The sequence below is a fragment of the Nicotiana sylvestris genome, chromosome 5 (genome assembly GCF_000393655.2).
Source record: "Nicotiana sylvestris chromosome 5, ASM39365v2, whole genome shotgun sequence".
In the NCBI taxonomy this organism is placed as follows: Eukaryota; Viridiplantae; Streptophyta; class Magnoliopsida; order Solanales; family Solanaceae; genus Nicotiana; species Nicotiana sylvestris.
The window spans coordinates 135,924,878-135,937,970 of record NC_091061.1 but is presented as its reverse complement, the minus strand read 5'-3'; the positions used below and the strand labels follow the sequence as shown (position 1 = coordinate 135,937,970).

Below are 13,093 nucleotides of genomic sequence, written 5' to 3'. Positions count from 1 at the left end.
CGATGAAGTGACACTGATACCAATGCCTTCGACCTTAGAAAAATCGAGGGCCAAAGATAAGCAGGCGGCCAAATAACAATCACCGATCCCAGTCCCGATCGAACTAGAAGAATAGGTAATTGAAGAAGAAGAAGAGGATCTCCTTACTCTTCGAACCTTCGTTGTACCCGAAGAGTCAAACGCAACCAAATCAACGGTCGAGGAACTGGAACATGTCATACTGATCGAGTACATGCCTGAGAAAAAGGTATACCTAGGAATGGGGTTAACCCATGAACTCAGGAAAAAACTTATTCAATTATTATCAATAATATGAATTGTTTTGCTTGGTACCATTTAGATATGACAGGGATCCCACCAGAAATAACAACACACCGGCTAAGCATCGATCCCAGGTTCAATCCGATGAAGCAAAAGAGAAGGCCCCAGTTCAAAGTGAAGCATGCATTCATAAAGGATGAGGTAACCAAAGTTCTTAAAATAGGTTCTATCCAGGAAGTAAAGTACCCCGAGTGGTTAGCCAATATGGTCATAGTTCCTAAAAAGGACTTAGAATGTGCGTAGACTATAAGGATTTAAACAAAGCATGCCCTAAAGACTCTTTTCCATTTCCTTAAATCGATCGCATGATCGATGCCATGGCCGGTCACGAGATCCTTACCTTTCTCAATGCCTACTCCGGGTACAATCAGATTCAGATGAACCCGGGGGACTAGGAGAAGACCTCCTTTATCACTAAATTTGGAACTTATTGTTACAACGTAATGCCCTTCGGGCTAAAAAACACAGGAGCTATATACTAACGCCTAGTTAACAGAATGTTCGAGGAACATATAGGTAAATCAATAGATGTTTACATTGACGATATGTGGGTTAAGTCCCTGCGCACATAGTACCATTTAACTCATTTGCAGGAAACATTCAAAATCTTGAGGAAGTACAACATGAAGCTTAACCTGGAAAAATGTGCCTTCGGAGTCCGCTTGGGTAAGTTTCTCGACTTTATGGTATCGAATAGCGAGATCAAAATCAACCCCAACAAGATCAAGTCCATCGAAGATATCACAATCGTGGATAGTGTGAAAGTCATGCAAAGGCTAACAAGACAAATAGCCGCCTTAGGTCGATTCATTTCGAGGCGAAGTCATAGGTTCTTTTCCTTGCTCAAAAAGAAAAAGATTTCGCGTGGACCCCAGAATGCCAGCAAGCCTTAGAAGAATTGAAGTGATACTTATCGAGCTCGCCTTTGCTTTACACCCCGAAGGTAGATGAAAAGCTTTAATTATATTTGGTTGTGTCCGAGATAGCAGTAAGTGTGGTACTAGTTCGAGAAGAGAAAGGTATGCAATTCCCTGTTTATTATGTAAGCCGAACTGCTGAAACTAGATACCCTTACTTAGAAAAAATAGCACTTGCATTAATAAGCGCATATAGGAAATTAAAGCCATATTTTCAATGTCATCCCATATGTGTATTAACCACTTATCCTCTCTAAAATGTTTTGGATAAGCCCGTATTATTAGGCCGATTGGCCAAATAGGCAATCGAACTTGGCGGATATGATATCGAATATCAACCTCTAACGACTGTTAAATATCAAATCTTAGCTGACTTTATGGCCGATTTTACGCTGACCCTCGTACCCAATGTGGAGAAAGAACTTCTACTAAAATCGGGTACATCGTCGGGGGTATGGACCCTTTTTCACGGACGGTGCCTCGAATGTGCAAGGGTCCAGGCTCGGCATTGTTTTGAAGCCACCAACAGGTAGTACTATTAGACAGTCCATTAAAACTTTTAGGTTGACTAATAATGAGGCCGAGTATGAGGCCATGATTGCAGGTCTCGAGCTAGCTAAAAGCTTGGAGGCAGAAGTCATCGAAGCCAAGTGTGATTCCTGTTGGTCATAAATCAATTAAATAAAAGGTTTGAAGTTCGAGAGGATAGAATGCAAAGATATTTGGACAAATTAAAAGTAACCTTGCATCGCTTCAAGTAGTTGACTCTAGACCATGTGCCTCGAGAAAAAAAATAGTAAGGTCGATGCACTTGTCAACTTGGGGTCATTAGTTGAAGACGATAATATTGTCCCGAGGACCATCGTATAGTTATCGAGATCTATGGTCGAAGAGGGTCATGCTGAGATAAATTCTACAAGTTTGACTTGGGATTGGAGGAATAAGTATATCGAGTATTTGAAAAATGGAAAGCTTCCATCGGATCACAAAGAGTCGAGGGCTCGGCGAACCAAGGCTGCTAGGTTCATATTGGATGAAGATGGAAAATTATACATAAGAACGTTCGATGGACCATTGGCAGTGTGTTTAGGGACAGGGAACACCGATTATGTTCTACGAGAAGTCCACAAAGGCACTTGTAGGAATCACTCCGGCGTCGAGTCTTTGATTCGCAAAATTATTAGAGCAAGGTATTACTGGAATAGCATGGAAAAAGACACTATGGAGTTTGCCAAAAAATGTGATAAATGACAAAGGTTTGCACCGATGATTCATCAGCCCGGAGAACAACTTCACTCCGTTCTGTCCCCATGGCCTTTCATGAAACGGGGAATGGATATCGTCGGCCCCCTACCAACGACCCCAGGTAAAGCTAAGTTCATTTTGTTTATGACTGACTACTTTTCTAAATGGGTGGAAGCATAGGCCTTCGAGAAGGTTAGAGAAAAAGAAGTTATTGACTTTATTTGGGACCATATCGTGTGTCAATTTGGGATACTTTCCGAAATTCTATACGACAATAGCAAGCAATTCATCGACAGCAAGGTAACAGAGTTCCTTGAAGCACACAAATTAAAGAGGATCTTATCAACATCATACCACCCAACCGAGAACGGACAGGTTGAGTCAACAAACAAATCTATCATTCAAAACCTAAAGAAAAGGTTAGACGATGCAAAAGGAAAATGGAGAGAAGTTCTACCTGAGATCTTTTGGGCATATCGAACGACATCGAAGTCTAGCACGGGGGACACTCCATTGTCTTTACTATATGGCTCTGAGGCCTTAATCTTGGTCAAGGTCAGAGAACCCAACGCCAGGTTTTGACATGCATCAGAGGAGTCAAATCACAAGGCTATGAATTCCAGCCTCGAGATATTATATGAAAAACGAGAAGAAACACTTGTTTGGATGGCGGCACATAAACAAAGAATCGATAGATATTATAATAGAAGGACTAAACTTCCATATTTTGGAATCAGGGACTTAGTTCTACGGAAAGTCACCCTCAATACTTGAGATTCAAATTAAGGAAAACTATGCCCGAATTGGGAACGACCATACCGAGTCATCAAAGTTGTCGGCAAAGGATCTTACAAACTTGGCACGATGGAATACGAGCAATTGTCAAACAATCGGAATATATCACTACTCAAACGATATTACTGCTAAGGTATGGCCCTCTCCTTTTTCCATTTAAATTTCAGACTAACTCATTGCAGGTGTTCGATCGATGCCGAGGGCACCTTTCTACACCAAGACCTTGGGTTTTAAAGCATACGTTGCACTCTTTTTCCCTTAGATCGAATTTTGTCCCAAATAGGTTTTACCGGCGAGGTTTTTAATGAGGCAACAATTATGTGCTACCAGAGGAGAACTCAACTGTATCCAAGGCTTATTTTCAATCAACCTTGAATACTGGGGGCATCACCCTCGGAGATTATATTTTCGAAGAAAATACTTCATGCCAAAGAGGGCCTCGATAGGAAAACTTTGTAATGGACCAAATGATCAGATGAACCGTGTCCATATATAAAATTCAAGCCTCGATGGAAAAACATGTACGCATGTATCAATTATTCAAATAAGCATTCTTTCTATATCAAAACACTTTGTATCTCAAAGAAATTTGCTACTATACGGACATCACATTTGGGATTTTGCAAGAAACGGCTTAAGGTCCAAAACACAAATACACCTCAAATACTCAGGGACAGTCATTGACAGTTAACGCATTTGAGTCATCTAAACTCGAATTCATAAGACCTCGAATATGCATCCCCTCGACATAAAGGCCAAGGCCATCATACTCGGGGACTAACCTTTCGAACAAGTTTGAAGGGTTATCGGGAAACAAATCCAAGAGACCTACCCGAAGGTTATAGCCATATTAAAGTCTACAACCATATTAAAAACTACGATCATATAAAAAAAGCTACGGCCAGAATAACGTGGCTCGAAGACGTCCGACTTTCGCCATAAGTTAAAGGTCTTCAAATAGTTTGAAAAACCAGTTAAGCTAGGCTACCTCGGCAAAAGCAAATAAGAAAGGGCTTTGATAAAATCAATCCCTTGATTAATTTAAAGGCTTCGATAATATCAGCCTTATCGTAATACAAACGGATTACAAATGGGGTTCTAATCGATTGAACCATCAAAAAACCCAACGAGTACAAAACACATGCTAAGGCATAAAGAAATTTTCACTAAGTCTTTTAGTCGAAAAGAGGGAAAAATTATAGCCGTCTTAGAGGCCGAATTGGCCCAATTTAAAGAGACTAAGGGCCAATATAAAAAAGCCTAAGGGCCGAAGCATGCCGCGTTCGAGACCTTACTCTCACTCAACTTGGACTCAAGAGTCCCATCATCCCGAGCTTGCATCAAATCAACTTAAATATAGCTCGAGGATTAAAAAAAACTGTAGGAGGTATTCTATTAAAAGTTCGGAGATCGCCCATTAATTGCTAAAAAACCTAATGGTTTGTTATATTCACAATCCAAGCCAATGTTCACTTGATCATTGAAGTTATCAAAAAAATTTCAAAATGAAGACAAAGCAAAATTTAATACAAATCGGAGATGAAGCAAAGGAAATTCTTTATATTTATAAAGAGTATTTACAGTACCCACGAAGGGCATTACAAAAAAACAAAGAAACAAAAACAAAACCCTAAGAACTTAATCTACTTTGGGAGTCACATCCTCGAGAACCACGTCTTTGGAAGCCACATCCCCGGGAGCTGCCTCCTCAGGAGCTGCCTCCTTGGGAGCTGCCTCCTTGGGAGCCACATCTTCTGGAACCTCTTACTCGGGGACTCCATCTTCATCTCCCCCGCCCTCAGAACTACTAACAACATCTTCATCATTAGAAGAAACGAGAAACCTGGCATTGGTCTCCAGCGCCTTTGCTTGAGCTATTTCTTCAGTGAGGTCAAACCATCGGGCGTGGATTTCTTCCAAGTATCCCTCCGAAATTGGGACTTTGCCAAATCATTACTCTGTTTTTTCCGGTCATAGGCCTCCTTTAGTTCTGCTTGAACAACCTAAGCATCAATTAAGTACACGATGATGGTTTTATCAATCGTGGCCTTCGTCCTCTCCACTTTGGCCCTAGATTTAGCAACCTCGGCCCCGAATTCAGCAAGTTTGGACTCGAGCTCCTTGATCTTCTTGGACTGGGCCAGATTTTTCACTTTAATTCCTCGGAGCTAAGTCTCAGCCGAGGCCAGTTAGGCTAGAGGAGCTTTTTTATCAGCAGCAAGCTGATCCTTGTTCTCCTTCCATCGGTGGCAATCAGTCTTAACATGATCAACCTAACCATGGAGCTGCCCGACCATCTCCAACTTTTACTGTAGTTGAGATATTAAAGTGTTAGCCTCCGCAGTAAGGCCAAAAAGACCAGACTCTTTCAAAATCACGAGTACCTGCTTGTCCAGCTTGGCCTCGTTTTTGCGAGCTTTGGCTAAATCAGCCACATGGTCCGTGAGCTCCTCCTCCTTTTGGATACAAAGGAGCCTCAGGGCCTTCTCTTCACCTGAAGCCTTCCTGAGCTCGGCCTCACATTGGCTCAGCTCAGCCCTGAACTTGATAATGTCCAACATATAAAACAAGGAGATATTAGTCAAAAGAAGGGGAAAAGAAAGAAAATTACAACAAAGGTTAGTGTTTACCCGAGAGAAGAGACGATGAGCCTCTTCAAAGAAGGTGGATGCATCATTAAGGTTGGCGGCATCATCAACCCTGGTGAAACATTCCTGAAAAGGATCTTCTTCAAGGACCTTGTTCAGGTCGAGCGTTCACAGAGCTCGAGTGTCCTTTATCGACTCCTCAGAGAAAGATGGTAGAGAAGGGGAATGACATATTGTCACGGCCCCAAGATCTGCACTTGGGGCGCTCTGTTTAGCTTTGGGATTCTTGGCACTTGCCCTCTCCAGTGTACTTGTTGAAGGAGCGGGAATGATCTCGATTTGAGGGGACTTGAGGGCTTTGCCTGAGTCTTTCTTTGACGTTTCCTCACCACCAGGTAAGGTCTCTAGTTTGGAGTGCTCGGTAGCTTCGACCGATTTCCTATTTCGGGCACCAGTGTCTACTCTTCACCCTTGTTTTCTTCATCTTCCATAAATTAGAGGGTCAAATCTACGTCCATAAGGATAAGCTTCCTCTTTGGCTTTCGAGTAGGGGTCCTCTCATCCTGGGGGTCTTCGGGCTTTGAAATCCTTTTTCTTTTGTCGTTTTTCCCTGATTTAAGAATCTAGGACTCAGTCTCTTCCTCGGGCGGGGCTGACCTCATTTCGGAGACATCTTCGATTCCTGCAGAAATAAGCATTAGTGGGATGACATCTCCAATAAAAGAAAAGCATCAAAAAACCTGGGAAGAGAACTTACCATGATGTTTGGCCTCACATTTGCCCCTTGATAATTCGTGCCATTTGCGCTCATCATACGAGGAGATTGCAACTAATTTCCGGACCCAGTCCCCGAGGTCGGGGACCGCGTAGGGCATCCAAGAAACAGCTGCAAAAAGAGGCAAAGGCTTTACGAAATACCGAAGCGGAATATGAAAGGGTATTTGGAAAAGGACTTCACTTACGATTGAAGTTCCATCACTCCGGGAATGGCATTTTTCCCCTAGGGATGACATCCGAGGTCCTCACTCTAACAAATTGGCTCTTCTAGCCTTGATCTTTATCCTCGTTGTTACTAGCAAAGAAGGCCTTTTTTGATTGACGTTGAAGCTTGATGAGCCCTCAAAATAACTGAGGCCGGTACAACCAAATGAGATAGTTGAGGGTAAACTCTAATCCCTCGGCCTTGCTGGAGAAATAGAGCAGCATAATCACAATGCGCCAAAAGGAGGGATGGATCTGGTCGAGAGTAACCTCGTACCTTTTGTAGAAATCAATCACTACCGGATCGAGGGGACCCAGCGTGAAGGGGTAAGTATAAACACTCAAGAACCCTTCCACGGGAGTAGTGATGTTTTCCTCAGGGTCGTGGATCTGTACCACGGCCTCATCTCCCCAGCCGCAGTCCTTATTCATGGCCTTAAGATGCTTCTTCAATATCGAATTGCTATATCGAGATACATGTTCACATCGACCTGGGATATTAGGGGGATTTTCAATATTGAAATCCTTCTTTATCGCACAGGGGCCAGGAATGATTTCGTGAAGGGTCGGAGCGGCCAGTTTGGCCGGCAGGAATAAGAAGAAGAAGATACGTTTTCTTTTTGGGGGACCATTTTAGAAGTTTTGGCCATGATTTTAAGCTAAGAGATGCAGAAGGTAGCAGAGCGTGGTGTTTTCTGGGAGTTTGGCATTTTTCGGCACTTAAAGTGGCGGTGGAAGTAGATGTTGAGAGAAAGAGATGAAGAGGAAATGAGATTAGAGTGAATGTAATGAAGAAGTAAAGTCCTTAATTCAAAGAAGGAGCCCCACATTTATAGATGAGCGGCAACGGTTTGGCGACGCTAGTGGCCAACCATTACTGGCATGCATTTAATATTTTAGGGAAGCAAACCGACGGGACATTTCGGTAACTTTGAGTGCCTACATTACAGAATGACGTCATCATTAGTGACTCCGGAAAATCGAGGTTCAAATCATTTCTTATCATCTCACTCTAAGAAACGTGGGGACTATCTGTATACGGTCGAAATTAGGTATGCCCGATTTTCCGAGCTCAAGGGATCGCCTTAAGCCCGAACTCATGATAAATCGAGTTCGAGCTCGATGGACCAGGCTCGAGCTCGATGGCAGAGTACAAGGTTTCGAAGAATTAAGTGTTCGAGGAATGTCGGAGCCTAAAATGACTGGCCTCGAGATAATGCCTTTATGGAATTGTAACAGAATGAGCAAGATTCCTGCCATGTCCCCAAGATCATGGCGTAACTCCCGGAATAGATTTGTACGAATCTATACTAGGTGGTTAGACATCTGTCTCAATAAGATTCTTTATTGTAAATAGAAATGTACCTTATTTAGGGTTCCACTATTATATAAAGGGGGCCTCAATCATTTGTAAACATCATCAATCATTGACAAAGAATATACTCTCTTACTTTCTCGCTCATTGTTCATCAGAATTGCCCTTTAGCTTTATTATTCTTGCTTTACTGTTCTTGATCCATCTCGAGGTCACTTTGGCTCGAGGTCAAACTGGTCAACATTCTGGCTTGGTTTTACTTATTCCTTTCATTTATACATCGAATTTCTTGATTAATAATTAGTATTGAACTAAATCACGTATCTTTAAAACCATAAATCAAATTTAATTGTTACTCGTATTTTCGAGGTAAACACACTTATATCATGTTTTACTGTGATGAATGATGTTGGGCTATTACTAGCATTATAAACATTACTACCAATTTCTAGTTGTTTTTGTTGCGGTGTATAACTCAGCAAATCAAAAAAAAAAAAAAACATATGAATTATTGATTCACTTTGTTCACTGAATCACTAATATTACCATCAACAGGAATTTCTGCAATCAAAGAACCATTTACTTGGTAGATACCAACTTTAATTTTCGGAACTCAATTCTGGTTCAAAACATTATCAATACTTCCTTCAGTAATTGCTGTGGATTTTAGTTATATCTTGTAAGGTGTAATGCCTCTTGCCAATGCTTTTGGAATAGAAGCAGTATAGTAAGAAGATAGCAATGAATGAAGACGGTGGTCCCAGAACTTAAAGGCTAATTTGCCGCTGACATTTGTGTAGGGTCATTGATCCCATATATTCCTTTGGCAGTTAAAGCACAAACATACTTGCCTTGGCTATAGGGTTCATCTATGACGAGCCACGTGGAGCTAATTTAGCCATTGTTGATACACTGCTATAAACATTATTAATTTATTCTAGGGTAAGTAGGGTATTAAGTATTTGGTTCAAAATTACAAGGAGTGTGTATATATGAATTGAGTGATGTTCATTTAACGTATATTACTCTAGAAAGAATTCAATTGCTTTTTGGTGTATTATTCATCATGGGTTTCAAAGTTTAAACATTAAGTAAATTTCCCTTTCTTGATGTCTGTTACGTTGTTACATGTTTTTGTAGGAGAGTGGGGGGGAGTACTGTTAATGAACATGATAGGCAATGTCATCCTAGTTTAAATTTGTTCAATGTCGTCAAGTTAAGTTGACCTATAATAATATATAACTCATCATAGCAACCCTGATATTGTGACCTGAAAAATGAAGTAATAGCATGTTACAAACGATTAAATTGTATTGATAAATTATGCAATCTGATATATTATAACTTAAATCCTCTTTGGGATTATTACTTGTATCGAAATTTGGCCATATTAAATAGGAGCAGTCATCAATTATTTTGACCTTCTACCAGTTTAAAAATATTTGCCTTCAGAGAGGATCCAAGATAAGATTGGTCTCTGATAGTTTAGAACAGTTTACTGAAGACTACTTTCAGTATAGATTAGAAAAGAACATTGACATCTGACATTTTCTTTTTTTGGTAAAGATTGACATTCCATCTATTACTGGTGCATATATATATATATATATATATATATATATATACATATATATATATATCCTCAACGTCCGAGCTCTTGCACCAACATATGTACATTGTATATATCATCTTCCATTAGCGCTCTTAGAAGGTAACAAAGTCATATTAGCCATGGATTTTATATGGGCAACAACTCTAATTGTTGGTCTATTAGTATGTGCCTTCTATGAGCCGCTAAACATTCAGAAGAGAAAAAGGTTTCCTCCAGGTCCAAAAGGGCTTCCCATTTTTGGACATCTTCATTTGTTAGGTAAAGATCTACACCAAGATTTACAAAAACTAGCCAAGAATCATGGTCCTATTATGTATGTACGATTGGGATTAGTACCTGCAATCGTTGTCTCGTCTGCTGATGCAGCTGAGAAGTTCCTCAAGACATATGATCACATCATTGCTAGTAGGCCTCATCACGAAGCATCCAGTATTTGGGTTATGGCCAGAAGAATTTGACTTTTGCAAAGTATGGTGCATATTGGCGTAACATGCGCAGACTGTGCACTGTTCACCTTTCGAATAGCCACAAGATGAATTCATTTCGATCCATGAGAAAGAAAGAAGTTGAACTTCTGATTGAATCGCTTAAAGAACAAGCTCATGATCACGTTGCTGTTGATCTTAGTGCAAAGATTATGTCGTTGAATGCTAACTTGACTTGCTTAATGGTATTTGGAAACAAATACATGGATGAGGACTTGGATAAGAGGGGATTCAAAGCTGTAGTTCAATATGTTGTCCGTTTAGCAGGAACACCAAATCTTAGAGATTTTTTCCCATTTCTTGGTGTTATTGATCTCCAGGGATTCACTCGCAAACTCAAGGATCTTTCGAAGGTGCTTGATAAGTTTGTCGAGAGGATCATTGATGAACATGCTGTCTCATGACCAGAAACAAACTAAGGACTTTGTGGATACTATGATGGACGTTATGCAATCAGGAGAAGGAGAATTTCAGTTTGATCGTCGAGATATAAAAGCCATCCTCTAAGTATGTAATTGTTTCCCATTCAAATACTAATATAAGCTCAAAATACCACTATCTTTAATATTGATTCTACTTCCTTTTCAATACAGGACATGCTAATTGCAGCAATGGACACTTCAGCCACATCAGTAGAATGGATACTCACTGAGCTTCTAAGGTACCCTCAAGCGATGAAGAAATTACAAAGAGAGTTGGAAGAAGTTGTAGGCATGGACAGAATGGTTGAAGAATCAGACCTGGAGAATTTAAAGTACTTAGGCATGGTTGTAAAAGAGGGCCTGAGGCTGCATTCCATAGTGCCACTAATGCACCATGAGGCCATGGAAGATTGTGTAGTCAACGGCTTCCACATACAAAAGGGATCCCGAATCATGATAAATTGTTACGCGATTCAGAGGGATCCAAATGTTTGGCCTGAGCCTGAGAAGTTTTTGCCTGAGAGATTTGTGGGGAGCAGCATAGATATTCGTGGACGCCACTTCCAACTTTTACCATTTAGCTCTGGTAGAAGAAGCTGTCCTGAAATGCAGTTGGGGATTACTATTGTTCGCCTTGTGGTAGCACAATTGGTGCATTGCTTGGATTGGGAGATTCCAAATGGTATGCAGCCTCTTGATTTAGACGTTGATGAGCAGTTTGGGATAGTATTATGCAAAGAAAAGCCTTTGATGGTTATTCCAACGTATAGACTAAATGTATGATGGATGTAGGAATTTAAATTTAGACACGTTATCTTCTGGTTGTACCTATTGAACACCTCATATTCAGGTTCTGCTCTTTTGATATTTGTGATTGTTGTGTGCTTTATCTGCTATTCGGGTACGCGTTCTTGGGTTTGTCCTTCTCTTGTTACGGACATTCTCGTTCATTTGAACATGGGCCCTTGGGGAGCGGTGGTTCCCCCGGTAATCATGTGGATGTTAAGTTGGAGGACCTTCTCTTTCGTCCGGGTTGAATAGGGTGGTTTGTCGGCCTTTAGGACGGTCATTTCCCTTTCTCTATTGCTTTCGAGGTAGTCGTTCATAACCCCGTTTACTGAGCCAGACATTTTGACATGAAATCAAGAGATCTTGGACAAGAAAAAGTGTGAAAGATAACTTGTGTTTTCTCGATGAAACTAGCAAGAAAATAATCACTATTAATTTTAGCCCCACGGTGGCCGCCAAACTGTTTACCGTGGAAATGGTAACAATAATTAAATTTGTAAATAGGGTTCTAAAAATACGTGATCTATTTTTATGCTAGCTATTAGAGCAGATGATGCTAGGAATATAAAGTTTAACGATGTAGTGCGATCTAAAACGAGGCAGTAATCAAACCGAGGGGCTTACTGCCCTCGCTTCGGACTGGTCGATGGAGGACCTCGGGGTCGATACCTGAGGTCAATCTCGAGCTATCGGGGGTAGTCAGGAATGGGATAACAATTAAGATATGATTAAACAAGGCTTTTTATGGCCAATACCCAGCAATAAAAGAAGAACAAACGGGAGAGAAGTGAATGCTAAAGTGGCCTCAAGACAGTAAGAACAACCGAGTTAGAGAGAAAAGAGAGAGAGAAATATTATTGATATTGTGGAGAAATAGTTTGAGCAATCTCCATCGAGGTCTTACAAATTGGTAGGGATCCCCTTTATATAGGAGGGAAATCCGCTATAGTACAAAACGTGTTAGCCGTGAAGGTGTGGAGATAGGATGGCTGGACGTGACATCTTGAAATAGGCCCGGAATAGGCCAGCTCTGTCAGATTGAGTTGTGTGCCTTGGGAACTCCACTTTCACCTGCTGTAGCCCGTTATAGCTGTCGGGATGTGATATCCTCCTGACCAATATCTGACGACCCCCGAAGATGAGTCTCGACCTTGACTACGAGCTTCGAGGGGTATGACGACGAGACGACCTTATGACGAGGAAATTGGGCCCCCGGATTTTCCGCATACACAAACAACCCAAATGGATCAAATGGAGCGCGCCAACACTCGCTAATCAAGGATCTAAAGAAGGGGGACCGTCAGCTTGACTACCTGCACCTGTGAGCATGAAACGCATGTCCTGTGAAATATGGCGTCAGTAGGAAAAATGTACTGAGTATATAAGGCATGAAAATTAGTACGAACACGACATAAATGAAACATGGAATATAGAAATACGTCTTTAAATCTGAATGACTTTGTAAATTCTAAAACGTTTATAATGTCATGCACATGCGTATAAATGCCATGTCATGCATAGGTATGGGTGTACATAACTTCATCAAGCCACTAAGGGCATTCCATCATATCATCTCGACCACTGTGGGCACATTATCAACATATACCAGCTGATCAGGTGGTG

General features: G+C 41.1%; 2 protein-coding genes across 2 annotated transcripts; both read left to right on the top strand.

Annotated features, from left to right (window-relative positions):
• The first annotated feature begins 9,893 nt into the window (after positions 1-9,893).
• Positions 9,894-10,232, top strand: LOC138869349 (cytochrome P450 71AU50-like). Its single transcript, XM_070146963.1, has one exon. The coding sequence runs from the start codon at positions 9,894-9,896 to the stop codon at positions 10,230-10,232; it is 339 nt and encodes a 112-aa protein (XP_070003064.1).
• A 32-nt stretch (positions 10,233-10,264) lies between these two features.
• Positions 10,265-11,464, top strand: LOC104242087 (cytochrome P450 71AU50-like). The gene is made up of 2 exons (XM_070146962.1): positions 10,265-10,654; positions 10,853-11,464. Exons 1-2 carry the CDS (start codon positions 10,265-10,267, stop codon positions 11,462-11,464), a joined length of 1,002 nt encoding a protein of 333 aa, XP_070003063.1.
• Positions 11,465-13,093: the final 1,629 nt, after the last annotated feature.

What these genes read in the sequence shown, in the direction of transcription:
- LOC138869349 (XM_070146963.1), top strand. Translation starts at nt 9,894, where the DNA reads ATGGATTTTATATGGGCAACAACTCTAATTGTTGGTCTATTAGTATGT.
- LOC104242087 (XM_070146962.1), top strand. Translation starts at nt 10,265, where the DNA reads ATGCGCAGACTGTGCACTGTTCACCTTTCGAATAGCCACAAGATGAAT. An exon ending in GGATCATTGATGAACATGCT is followed by an intron (nt 10,655 to 10,852) that starts GTCTCATGACCA and finishes TTTTCAATACAG; the next exon opens with GACATGCTAATTGCAGCAAT.